Source organism: Centroberyx gerrardi, chromosome 9 (genome assembly GCF_048128805.1).
Source record: "Centroberyx gerrardi isolate f3 chromosome 9, fCenGer3.hap1.cur.20231027, whole genome shotgun sequence".
Taxonomy (NCBI): domain Eukaryota; kingdom Metazoa; phylum Chordata; class Actinopteri; order Beryciformes; family Berycidae; genus Centroberyx; species Centroberyx gerrardi.
The window spans coordinates 9,590,594-9,604,419 of record NC_136005.1 but is presented as its reverse complement, the minus strand read 5'-3'; the positions used below and the strand labels follow the sequence as shown (position 1 = coordinate 9,604,419).

Below are 13,826 nucleotides of genomic sequence, written 5' to 3'. Positions count from 1 at the left end.
TTTGTTCACTCCAGAGTCGAGGCCAAAGACTAACAGTGATTGAGCTTCCTCCATCAGGGGCCCAAGGCTGAACATCAGGCTGGCCAACTCACTGTCCTCCTCAGTGTGATGGAAGGCGTGAAATTAGATCAACCAGGGCATCAACATAATTTTAGCTGTCTGTTATGTGAAGTTTACACACCTTATCAGAGAACAGAGAGACTGGTTCAGTTCCTGATTCAGTTACAGTAATAAAAATCCAGCAATAGCTTTTGTAGTGCATTCCACTTCCTCTATCTCTATTATTTCAGGGTTTTTTTCTTTCATTATCTGCCCCACCTGTCCCTCACACATTCTGTTCTGACTATGAGAAAGAGAAAGGATAAAAATAATGTTTTTCACTTGTTTAGGTTTACACTTAATACAACCTTCCTTAGAATAAGGGTCATAAATAAGCACATAAGCAGAGTTCTGATGGGCACATATGCATTTTTTGTGCATAATGCTGTTTCACATTACTACAGTTACTCACATTGCACATTCCCACCTGGGAGCTGCCCAATACAACCATAGTCCTTAACTGTCAGCCACTGAGCAACAGTTGGGGCAGCAGTTGGGGGTTATGTGCCTTGCTCAAGGGTAACTCAATGGCAGGGCGGGTGTTTGGTGTTCCCATTCACTCTGGGGATTTGAGCAGACGATCCTCCAGTCGGCAGCTCTCTTCCCTATACTCATGACCTGAGCACAAAGAGAACTCCTTTCTTAGTTTTAGCCAGTAGATGGCAGATTGAGATTACCTGTTGCATAGCCTACTTTATCCCATTAGCAGTAATGTTCTCACTTACAAAAGAATAAAAACAATCAGAAGTTGCAATCAAGGAATTTTTCAGTTAATTTATGGGTGGATGCACACAGGCTCTAGAAGGGAAGGACTTGCTGGTGGAAAAATAATCTCCTTGCAACTTTCAGATCACAAGCTAACATAGCGCACATTCACTTTAGTCCAAATTTTACAATGAAAGCTTAAGAAAGACATCTAATGCTTATCTTAAGGCTTCATAATCCTTCAAAAACTAATGTATGGCTTTCACATACTGTCACTTCATCCACTGAGAGTTTATTCAATCAACATGAGACTGACAAATGTCATTAAGTTCATGAAACTTAAACATAACAATTTATATGTACATATTAAACTAATAGTCATAGGCTACTTCAGTTGTATTATGTCTGTGTTTCTGTACTGCTGACTCTCGTTATGCGCATCACAAGTTCTCAAGTTCTCTTGAGGCTACTACAGATCTATTCTATTCTATTCTATTCTATTCTATTCTATTCTATTCTATTCTATTCAGCTTCTCAGATTGGGTTCCAAGGTGCTTTAGGGAGACCCAGCCTGCATGATCAACTCCTTTGATTAAACACATATTTACCAAAGAAATCTCAACAAAGTTTTCAAACGTTTATTTTTCAATTATCTTCAAAAGCAAGAAAAATATACTCTTTTTCCAGAAATAATAAATATACAATATTTCTTTATGAACAAAATGCACAATTTACAAAACTGGCAACAGAGTGCTCCACCTCCTCCTACACAGTACAGTCTTACTGTATGCATTCAACTCATTTATCACAGAGTTATAGCTGTTATAGTTATTAGTATGGTCTATTCTCATCATTAATGTCAATATTATTTTTTATATACAGTATTACAGTTTTTCTTAGGTGGAGGACTCCACCACACAAACTCTTGAAAATTACAGGTCTTAATTGTGCTATGTTTTTTTATTCTATCATAATACTTTCATGAGGTTTTAAGACTCTTTCTTCTAGAGTCTAACACATTACTTTGTCTTAACAGTCCATCCATCGCCTGTGTCCTGGCTGAGAGCTTATTCCACACAATACTTTGAGACTTGAAAAGTTTCTGAAGACTTGACGTTTCCACAGGCTGACCCCTCCCTGTACTGGAGGCTGACAGTAGGATCGCTCTCTCTCAACCTGGCTGAAATAGTCCTCCCACCACCTCTTTCAGTCACCTCCATCTCTTGTCTGCATGCGCTGATGGTCATTCCTTGTGTGTCCTTGTTCAGTTACATTCCACAGCTCTGGTATGGAGACAGCAGTGTCTGGGTGTTTGTCTATGTGAGAACTCCACCGTGTGGTCAGGAGGTGAACAGCATGTGTGATAACAGCCAAGCTAGAATACAGGAGAGTGTGAGTGTGCTGTGTATCAAGCCCGGCTGGGCGGAGCTGGGACTGGGCTGGGTGGAGGAAGCTGGACTGGGCTGTTGCGCCGTGGGGTAGAGCTCTGTCCGTCTGCGCTGCTCTTGGCGGGTCAACGGAGGCTCCACCGTCACGTAGCCGTTGATTATCCTCATGTTAGGCGGTGGGGTGGTGCTGGAGAGAGGAGAAGGACACCAGAAATCAGGTTTTATCAAGCACCTATTGATTTTCTGTTTGCATGATTGTGAAGGGATTGTTTCTAAGCAAATCATCCTAAATCACAAAGTGGAGCTGCAACAGAGAAAAGCATCCCTTTCTCTCTATTTGTCTATCCCTGTCACCCTATTTGCCAAACTGAAATTCTGGTGTTGGGTATGAACACTGGCGGGAAATCTTCTCCGCCCACAAGAAGTGATGAATGTAAGCTAATGCAATCTGCCTCCTAAAAACTCACAAAAATTAGATCTCATCCCTTTGGTATCTTTTGGTATAAAGTGATCCCAGTCCAGCTGGGTTGGTAAACATGAGCGTGCTGTGTGCAATTTACTGATGTCATGTTATATGGTTTAAGAACAGTTGCCTCTTGCTGCCATTTGGAGCCTCCAACAATCAAAGTTCCTAGTGCAGCTTTAACGTGGGTTGTGCATGTGATTACCACAGGTGGTACCGTGCATGAAGTTGTAATGTCTATGTTATCATGCTGATCATACACCAAAAATATAAAAACAAATTCTTTGATGTATTTTTTGTCACTGCTTTGTACAAGTGCTTCCACATGTCTAATAAGTTTCCAATCAAATAACGATATGGTCTTTCAATTACACGCATGCATCATTCTTTTCTTGAGTTCTAATATCTCTAAGGCTAAATCTTTATGGGGCAGAATACTTCCTCAGTTAAATCTTCAAAAAGTTGAATGTCTCTATAGTTAAATCTGTAAAGTTGAGTATCTCTTAAATTGATACTTTATACAGCTGAATATCTCTATAGTTAACTCTATAGTGTTGAATATCTCTGTAGTTAATCTTCAGATTACAGTGACATATCTCACCCGTCCCCGATGCGAACCCACAGGTCACTGAAGAGGCGGGGTCTCCCGTGGCCGCGGTGGGCTTTGCGAGGCCGTTTGTGTCGTCCGAACTCCTCTAGCTGGCTCAGGCTGTCAGGCAGCAGCATGTGGGGCAGCTCCTCCTCCCCCAGGCCAGGCAGGCCCTCCGGGTCTTCCAACTCCAGCTCCAACTCTGGGGAACTGGTCACCCAGCCGGCGGGAGATGCTGCACCCGCCTCAGCGCTCTCCTCCCAGGGCTCCACTGTGGGCTCCTCCCCCTCTGCCACACTCCTGGAGCAGGACAATCAGATAGGGAGAAGACAGGATGAGCAGAAGGATACTAAATTTACTTTTCTTAACTAAGTCAATTCATACTCATCAAGTAGCACATAGGTTAAGTGTTAGTTAATTGCTCACTCTTGAACTTTCCAATACAGAACTGATAAAATCGTATCATTTCTAACAACAAGTTTCCATATTGGCTGCCAGTGAATGCTATTGTTTGTGGCTTCTGACCACTGTAATGCTCCCTACGTAGGACCAACTTTGAACTTCAAACAAGGACATGAATACCGCTAAAGAGCCCCGGCCTTGTAAACAGTTTACTGAGTGGCAGAAATACCCAGCAGGCAACATCAGGGGAAGTTGTAACTCTTGTGGCCATCCTGTTCTGTCAAAAATGACATCTGCCCAAAGCAGACCACCCAGGAGCACCAAGTCCTCCTCACAGTCTTATGTCATGCTCCTCTTCCTTTCATCCATTACTCATACTTTCTCCTCCTCCCTGGTTGTTTTTGTGTCAGTATGGCTTGTATGTGACTTCTTGTTTCAGGGTGAGATATCGGAAAGATCATCAGAACAGCAGTGAACCTATTGCAGTGCACTTCCCCATAGGGTGTTATATTGAAACAAACCATGGCAACCAAGCAATCAATACACTAGTACATGTTTCCCCTTGATGCTGTATTAATGCGCTGATGCCAAGTATTGATATTTTATTCATACATATTTTAAGGCTATTAATTAAAGATCACATGATGGCGTTCATATGAAAATATGTTCCTGACTCACAATGAAAAAAGTCCTTGAAGTCGTCGGATGTCTGAAAGGTCTTGAATTTCATGTAGTAACTGATTTATGGCTGTTTACTTAAAAGTGAGATTGATTTAATCGCCTGAAAGTATATCGTTTCAGCTTTTTACTGACTACTAAAAAACAGGACCGTAAAGCGCATTATATCACAGTATCAAATCACAACACTTGGCGTACCACAAAATGTGAAGAATCATAATATTATTGTATTTAGGCCTGATTATCATCTTAATATCGTGTCAGCATTCTGGTCTGATTTCCACCAGTATTTTTGATTAACTGTAATTAGTCTTTCAGGTCATCATGATTTAGATGGTCTGCACTTGTACTCATGGAGGCATTAAAAACCCTGTTCAGGTCTTGACGGCTTGGGTCAGACTGATGATAGTTCCAGGCTGCGGTCAAGCTACCATAAAGCCCAAAACCAGCTTCACTCTGCTCCGGCTGTCAGTCATATAATCACTCACTGTTAGACCTTTTGCCAATCGGTTCGAAACACTCCAGGTCTGAGGCTAACAGCTTTCATAAACACCTCTCATTCAGCCATCTTGTGGTGTTTTTCCTTGCCTGTCACGTCACCTCATATCAGGGAGCTCCAAATGTGTGCGTGCATGTGGTCGTGTGTGTGTGTGTGTGCAGCATACGTGTGTGTTTTCTGACCGCAATAAGTCAGTCCACTTGTCAGCTTTTAAACCAGAACTACTGGCTGAAGCCCACAGCTCTGCAAACAGGGCGGTAGAGCGGGAGCAAGGGAGGCTACGTTTACAACTGCAGTTTGCAGTGGGAAGTTTGTAAAAGCAATGGCTGGATGGATGGGGATGTTTTTACTGCAGAAGTTTTTTTTTTTTTATGAGATTTCCCTTGTTGTGCCTTGTTTTTCCATTTTCACCCTGGTTCAAGTGGCTGTTGTTACCATTTTATGGGCCCAACCTGCATGGCCCTCGGATCAACCCCCTAGGTGAGGAGAGCTGCTCTGTGCCAAGGAATGGGGGTGTACACACACACACACACACACACACACACATACAGTACACATACACATAAACTTAACATACTGATACACATACGCAGACATCCATACACACACTCCCAAACACACACGCACACCACTACACATGCAAGCACATACAGTACACATACACGTCCTTCATACACACACACACACACACACACACACACACACATACAGTACACATACACATAAACTTAACATACTGATACACATACGCAGACATCCATACACACACTCCCAAACACACACGCACACCACTACACATGCAAGCACATACAGTACACATACACATGTCCTTCATATACACACACACACACACATAAACATGCACCACTACACATACCCACAACCCCACACACCCACTCAACCACCTTCCCCCCACCACCCCGAACACACACACACACACACACACACATACACACACACACACACATAGATGGCTGTATGGTAGTTTAGGGTTTGTGTGAGGAGATGCTGCAGGACAGAAGCCAAGCCTCTGTGTGAGGTGTGTATATGTGTGTATGTGTGTACAACCGCACTCCCCTGCTCCTTGGCACAGTCCTCTCACCCCTCATGCATGTGTGTGTGTGTGTGTGTGTGTGTGTATTTGTGTGTACCATGGTACCAGTGGCTGCTGAGAATGGGCAGAACCACCTCTGGCAGCTTGTTGCTGGCAGGCAGTGGAGGGAGGGAGGGAGGGAGGGAGGGAGGAAGGTGAGGAAGGGAGGGAGGGAGGGAGGGAGGGAGGAAGGTGAGGAAGGGAGGGAGGGAAGGAGGGAGGGAGGAAGGTGAGGAGGTATCAAAGGATTCCTGCATAGCTGCGCTTTATTTGTAACAGAGTACGAATTGGAGAATATCTGAACTACACTTCAATAAATCGACAGAGGTCTTGACTCTAGAGAGAAAATGACGGATGTGGACCGATAAAGTTGTTGGGGGGTAGATTCTGTCTCTCTCCCTCTGTCTGTGTGTGTGTGTGTGTGTGTGTGTGTGTGTGTTTGAGCAGCTGTGTGATGATGTATGCCCACATGTATCTGCATGCCTGCCAACAAGTAAGGGTGCACAAATGGTCTGTTTCACAATCCATAAAGTTATCAAAGCGATGCTGGCACATAAACACACCCTCCTCCTGTTTTCTATGCATCATCCTGTCAGGTTAGCAAGCTTGGGAGGTTTACTTTCAAAATGTAATCTGCTAGAGATTACTGATTACTTGCTCAAACTTGTAATCAGTACAATCCAATACTCAGTACTCAGCAACATAATTTAATTACTTGAAGTTACTTGTTGATTATTTTGCCTCCAAAATGAATAGAATTAGTTTAAAACACATTTATTCCAATTTACAGAATGGGATTTAAATAGTGCTGTCACCATAACTAACAACCATTATCAATTATGATTTTAAGATGTGTAGAAGTTTGTCAGTGTCCATAACTTTACCCTAACCCTCACAATGTGAATGCCATTTTCTCATCAAACATTTTCATTATTAACCCAACACGATTAGAGTTATTTTTTTCATAACCACAGTACTGTAATCCCACTTCATGTAATCTGTTACAGTCTATCTGCCTACTCACTCTGTGATTGGCTCCTGGTGATCGGAGGGCGTGTGGACGATCTCGTAGCCCTCCTGCCTCAGGATGTCCAGCACGCTGTGGTTCCCCAGGAAGTGACCTAACAGTGGACAGAAGGCCAAAGGTCATGACAGATTCAAGGGAAGCGAGAGACATTTTACTGTAAAAAAAAAAAAAACAGTTAAAATGTAGATTAAGTTTTATTATGCTCAAACTTTGTGCTTACGACCAAAACCCGAGCCAGGTTGAGATTTATAAAAAAAATGTATCTTGATGCCAGAAACAGCAATTTAATCCTCTCCAGTGTTTTTCAGTTTTCAAACCGCGCATAAAATCTTAGCTATTTTTAAACATATTCTAGGAAAATGATACGATGGCATCTCAGCCAGACTCATAGAACATTTTTATGCATGGGGCCCCGGGTCTTCAACACCGGAAATGCCTCACAGTCGGTGGATCCCCCCCCCCGCCAGGGCAGATATTTTTCCATCCAAGGTGTGGGGATACTTTGCTAGATTGTGGCGTTGATAGCACTGCAGTAGGTAGAGGTATGAAACAAAGGCTTGTGGAGGCTTGAGGAGGATCTGTGAGATAGCGGGGGCTGTTCAAACGCACGCTCGCCATTTGATCTACTGGGTGCACTTGTTGCTGTGTAATGACCCCATATTGTCGGCACTCAACCTCCTGCCTTCACCTCCTCCTCCCCTCCTTTCCTTCACCTTGTATATGATTCCTCCAGTCTGACATCAAACAGGCGCGCCCCGGCCCCACGCTGATGAAAGCTTTTTTTTATTTCTCCCATCAGCCGATAATCCTGCGCGTCACTCAACCCGGCAATAAGCTGTAATGTAGCCTGACATCACCTCCACTGCACACACACACACACTCTGACAGATGCACACGCAAGAATTCAGGTACCCACATATGCATGTACACGCACACATACACACACACACCTCAGCTCGCCGCCACAGCTTATTAACAGCACGTTGACAATATTCAAGCCTCTTACTCGCTTTTTGTCAGCCCCCCCCCTTCCCACTCAGCCCCTCACCCCCTGCCAATTTTACCATTATAATGTTTCTGATCATTCCTGAAAGGAGAAAAAAGCGGCACGCTGGGTTACACTTTCTTGGCCGCCGAGTTCAAAGGCAGCGCTGCGATTGGCTGCGGAGTGAGGAGAGAGGCTACTAACCACAGAGTGTCGGCCAGATCAGACGGGCAGATTACACAGAGGAGCGAGCGCAAGTTTTTGTCTGGGTGAAGGTGGGGGTGTGTGTTTGTGTGTGTGTGTGTATGTGTGTGTTCTCGTATTGCTGTGCTTATGAGGAACAAATGTCTTCGCAGGGAGAAAGAGAAATATGAGGAAAAACCTCCGAAGTGAGGACATTTTGCCAGTCTTCATTTCTTAAAGGAGGTATTTAGAATTGGGATTACTGTATGATTAGGATAAAGTAAGGATTAAAGTTAGTTTGGGATTAGGGTTTGGGTTTAGGGTTAAGATTAGAATTAGGTTGTCAGTGAGGGTCCTGATAAGTATAGCAATAAGGGTTAGGGTTAGGTTTAGGTTTAGGTTTAGGCTAACGTAAATCCTTTCAAAACTTATACACGAGTATAAAAAAGCAACAACAAATGTTAAGGCCATAGTACAAAAGAGTAACAACAATGAATAAAAAAGCATATGAATAAATACAAAAGGAACACAGATATAAAGGAACAAGTACATGTGTGTCTGTGAGAGTGGTGAGGGGCTCCGTGCCAACACATTTTCTGTATTTTTTCCTCTCTTTACCATTCCTTTTCTGTACCTTTTCCTCTCCTCTCTTCTCCTTTCCTCTTTTAATTTTCTCCTCTCCTCTCCTCTCTCCTCTCCTCTCCTCTCCACATTCTTCTCGTTTTCTTTCATCCCTTCCTCGTCAGCGGACAGCCGGGCCAAAGTCAGCTCGTTCAGTGACTGGGCGCTGACAGACTCAACCACGCTCATATCTGTGTCAAGCAGCTATTTCATTAATTTCAGTTATGAGGCTGTGAAGGCCGGGGCAGAGAAGAACACCTCCTGTGTGTTCGCGGGGTGTGAGGTCAAGCTGACTGTTTGATGTGCTGCCTTGATTTCCTCTGCTCTGCTGTCATGCATAACACACACACACACAGACAAAGCAGCGAGTGCTCACCACAGACTGACAGTGACTCCTTATATGTGTGTATATGTGTGTTTCGTGATGAGATTGTCATCTCCCTTACAGCCGCCAGACGACCACAGTGTTTTCCTAGCGGCCAAGACACACCTGCTCTAAATTTTACATTCTTTAAACATTCATTCCACTAAGTATCCTTTGCAGTGTATAGTCTCTTTGTTGTTTTCAGGATCCAGTAAACAGCATCCAGTAAACATGCACCCACTCCTTAAACAACCCTACAAGTAAACGACCACACCTATACGCAAACAAACACACCGGCAGTGCAAACACATTTGTCTACAACACAACCAAAACACACACAAACACGCATGAATAACCTACATACAGACAAACACTTGCATGTGTGCGTGTGCGCCCACACACAAACACACTCGTCGCTGTCGGGTGAAAACCTTGTAACTCCAATTTAGGTCATTTTCATGTTTTTAAGTTCACTTGAAGGATTGCATGGTGTTCTATGGGTTGAGAAATTTCTACAACCCTTGAGCTTATAAACCCTTTCAAAACTGAAAAATTCCTGGTAATAAAGCTAAAAACAAAGCGGCTTTTCTTTGGTCCGAAAAAGCCAGTGACATTTTAAAAATAGAAGGTTTTCATCCGACAGCAGTGGCATGTGTGTGTAGTTCAGTTGTGTGTGTGGTTCACCCGTGTGTGCGTGTGTGTGATTACGGAGACAACAGCCCTTGATGAGTGTGTGTGGGACTCTGGGCTGGTGTGTTTGTTGACGGAGTATGCAGACAGTAAACAGAGCGGTGCTAAGAAGCTGTCTAAAGCAGAGGCCAGGCCCAACAAACAGCTCCATTAGCCGAGGCGTAATGAGAGGTCCTGGCTGCTAATCGCTCCTTCCTGCTCCTGCTGCATGCAGCGCCTGTAGGCTGACTGCACTGGTGGAGCACACTGTAAAACATGTTGCTACTGGCACTGAAATGCTTACATTTACTTTTAGGGGTAATCCAAAGTAATCTGCTACTCTCCTTTGCCAATTCAACCAACTCCCAGATCTTGAAAGCTTTTACATTCGCTGCTTTAAACACCTGCTGTCGGGTAGCTCTTTCCCGGGAAAAACCCTCATGGTTTTCATCAACAGAAAATCCAAGAAAAGACATTACAGTATCTTTGATTGCGAAGTGATCTCTGGGATGTGCAGTGCAAAAACACCACAGCAATGACTGCTTAGCACCAAAGATGTTGCCAAACAAACAAAAAAAAGAAAAAAACTAAACAAGGATATTGAAGATTACCACTTTTAAACTATATGGCAAAACTTTACGGCCACTTGCTTAGTTATTTAATGGGTATACTGTGTATGAGATGTTTTTTGTAACTAGTACAGTGTTTAAGAGCTACTTTAAATGTTGAATAAAGGTATTCTGGGTGGCTCAGGATAAGGCAGAAGCACTTGTGGCAAGGGTTCAAAGCGCTCACAGCCACTGTCACATATCATCTGACTTTCCAGTCTTTCTTGCCTCTCTCTACTGTCAGCACTCAAATAAAGCAGAAATGCCTTAAATATTTTCTTTATAATAATATTTAAATCTTCTTAGTAGGAGCTAGCATGACTTTTTGCAGTGTGTACGCTACCTTCCAGGGTGTTCCCCCTCCTGTGGCTCCTAACAGCAGAGTTAATGACCGAGTTACTCCTCTGTTTAATAACCTCTCCATCCTGATTCCTGCTTACAGTAGTGACCTAATGTACTCCACTTCTCCTTCTGTCTGTCTGTGTGTGTGTGTTTACTGGCGTCTCAGTCCTGTCTATTTATCTGTCTGGCTTTGCAGTCTTGCATTCTTCATCATGCATTCTCAAAGCATCTCTCTCTGTCTGTCTTCCACCATTTGTTTGTCTTTCTGTCTGTCATTCTTCCTCTCTTGTCTGTCTGTGCAAATGTGTGTGTGTGTGAGTGTGTACATGTCTGTGAGTAAGAGAGAGAGAGAGAGAGAGAGAGAGAGAGAGAGAGAGAGAGAGAGAGAGAGAGAGAGAGAGAGGTGTTGCAGCATGTCTCCCCAGTTGCCACCCAGGCTCTGGCTCCATGGGCCCGACTCCAGCCATGTCAGCACCTCGTTACTCACACCTAGCCTGGGCCTGCACTCCTCCACCCCTCCCTCCACACCTCCACCCCTCCCTCCATCTCTCCACCCCTCCCTCCGTGCCTCCACCCCAGGCTCCATGTCTCCTTCTTCCCTCCATCCATCCCTCCATCCTTCCCTCTCTACATCCCTCCATACAACCTGTCAACATCTCCCGTAAAGAGTGACGAGAAGCAAGTAGTACAGTACAGAAAGAGAGAGGGAGAGGAAGGGAGGCAACAGTGACCCAATTAGAAGTGAGAGAGTGATCCAAAACGAAAAAAACATATTTTTCAGTTTGCCCAGAAGTGTATGCAATTACACCATGTAAACAATGGATCAACTGATATGCACTAGGGCTTGTGGGCGGACCACCTGATAAGAAAATCTCAACCACAAAATAAAACACCAGCAGTAAAAAGGGAAGTGAAAATGAGAAAGGGAGGAGGGTATGAATGGATAGATGAATGGTTGAATGGAGGGAATGGAAGGAGGGAGGAAAGGAACCCGGGACAGCATGGATAGATATACAGTATATGGAGAGTAGATTGAGGGAGTGAATGAAGGGAGAAAAAGAAGGAAAGAGGGAGGTAGAAAGAGAAGGAGAAAGGCAAGGAGGAGTAGATGGAGAGCAGGATCTGAGAATGGAGAGGGAGGGATAGATAGATAGATAGATAGATAGATAGATAATGGAGGGAATTGGAGGGAAGGAGGGAGTGAGTGCATTGACGTAGACCCTCCACCCAGAGTGCATGCTGGGTAGCCTACTGTTGCTACAGTACGGTCCAAACAAACACAAGCTGTTGCCTCCCAGCCATTGGAACAACAGATGAAAGAAAAGAGAAATGAAGAGATGAGGGGAAAAACGGAGAGAAAAGAAGAGAGGATGCAATGGAAAGAGTAAGCCGGTGGACAGAGAAGAAAAAACGACTCCACCACCCCAGAGAGGACAAGGGTGTATTCCTCTCCAGATTGGTTTTGGAAATGTGCTCCAATGTGTGTGTGTGTGTGTGTGTGTGTGTGTGTGTGCGGTGTGTGTGAACATGGGGATGGGTGTGTTAGTGCATCAATACATGTTTGATTAATGTGTGTGTATGAGTGCATGCACATGGAAGCCTGTTTGTGTGTGCTGCACGTGTGTTTGCATGGGTGTGCCTGAGTGTGTGTGTGTGTGTGTGTGTGTGTAACGGTGTGTTTGCGTACCTCTGTGTGTGTGTGTGAGTGTGGGTGTGTGTGTGTGTGTGTGTGTGTGTGTGTGTGTATGGAGAGCGAGGTGCTAAAGGCAAAGTCTCTCAGACTCAGCCCTCTTCTCTAAAGCGCTACCACTCTTTTTTTATTCTCTTCAACATGTGAGTAATGCAACAAAGATTTTAATAAGCCCTGCATCCCTGCGTCTTGCCCTGGGTGTCCATTTACACTTTTACTGTACCGTGATCCCTCCATAAATCACACAGCAGCCTTCGGATTAACAGAGCGGAGCCGGAGAAACAGCTACCCGCCGCGCATCGGACATAGCTGAACCATTGCCTCGAAAAACGGCTCACGGCTCTCGCTTGATGTGTAAATCTAAAAAGGCACAGTGGTAAATTCCACTGCACAGTCCTCTCCGGCTCTGGTTTAGTAGCGGGGATTAATAGGAATTTTGGAGTCTTTCCCCTCGGCTCCCCCCCTCCCCTCCCCTCCTCTCCTCTCCTCCCATCCCTCCCTCATTCCTCATCTCCATAATGATTTCACTTCCTATGCATGCAGCACCACGTCTGTCTCTCGCTCTCCGCACCGCGCTGAGGTGCTATGAGTGACGGCTGTTGACGGGACGCTTCACGTCCAAGTTCTGGTTGAAGTTCCGGTCAAATGCAGAGATCCGTGGGGAGTGGGGGTCGGATCCAAAGGCCAACCGGTGCGGTGGGCCTGACTGACACGGGGCCATGTCAGAAAAGGCTGGAGGGACGGCTCAGCGGTTCAGTGTTAGAGGCTTTAAAGTGTTTCCCCACGTTTAAATATTTAGACTGTGTGAGCCTGCCGCCGCAATCTGCAAAGCTCTCCTGGTGGGCAGAGAGAGAGAGAGAGAGAGAGAAGGAGTAAGTGGTTGGGGAGAGGGAAAAAGAAAAGGACACAGAGAGGGAAAGGGGTAAATAGAGAAAGAAAGAGAGAAAGGATTGGGTGGAGGAGGGATAGAAAGATAGAAAGAGGCAGAGAAATACAGAGAGAAAGAGAGGTGAAGCAGGGAGGGGAGAGCTGAGCCCGCAGTGGGATTAAAACATTTAGTGAAAATTGCCCCCATAGTTTGTTTTTGTGCCTGTCAGCTGTGGTCTTTACCTTCTTTCTCTCTGCTGGGCGGAGAGGAGGATAGGGGGCAGCTGGTAGACTACTGGAGAAAGGCTCCTTTCTTATGGACACACACACACACACACACACACACACACACACACACACACATAAATGCACACGCATACACGTCCATTCGCTAACACACGTACTGTACATATGCACACAGATGTACCCATACATACACAGACATAGACACACACTAAAATACACACACACACACACACACACGTGACGGAAGCCATGGCATCCCCACAGAGTCTCATGGCTCTCTTTATCTCTCTCATCTCATTCTTGCTCCA

General features: G+C 44.8%; 1 protein-coding gene across 1 annotated transcript in view; it reads right to left on the bottom strand.

Annotated features, from left to right (window-relative positions):
• Window positions 1–1,427: 1,427 nt before the first annotated feature.
• The window catches only part of trabd2b (TraB domain containing 2B), a 69,793-nt gene continuing 57,394 nt past the window's right edge, over window positions 1,428–13,826 (bottom strand). The window contains exons 5-7 of the mRNA XM_071917612.2: window positions 6,941–7,037; window positions 3,257–3,544; window positions 1,428–2,379 (exon numbers count right to left, since the gene is read on the bottom strand). Of these exons, the coding sequence (XP_071773713.1) occupies window positions 2,145–2,379; window positions 3,257–3,544; window positions 6,941–7,037 (620 nt within the window). The 3' untranslated portion in view covers window positions 1,428–2,144. The remainder of the gene's footprint in view (window positions 2,380–3,256; window positions 3,545–6,940; window positions 7,038–13,826) is intronic.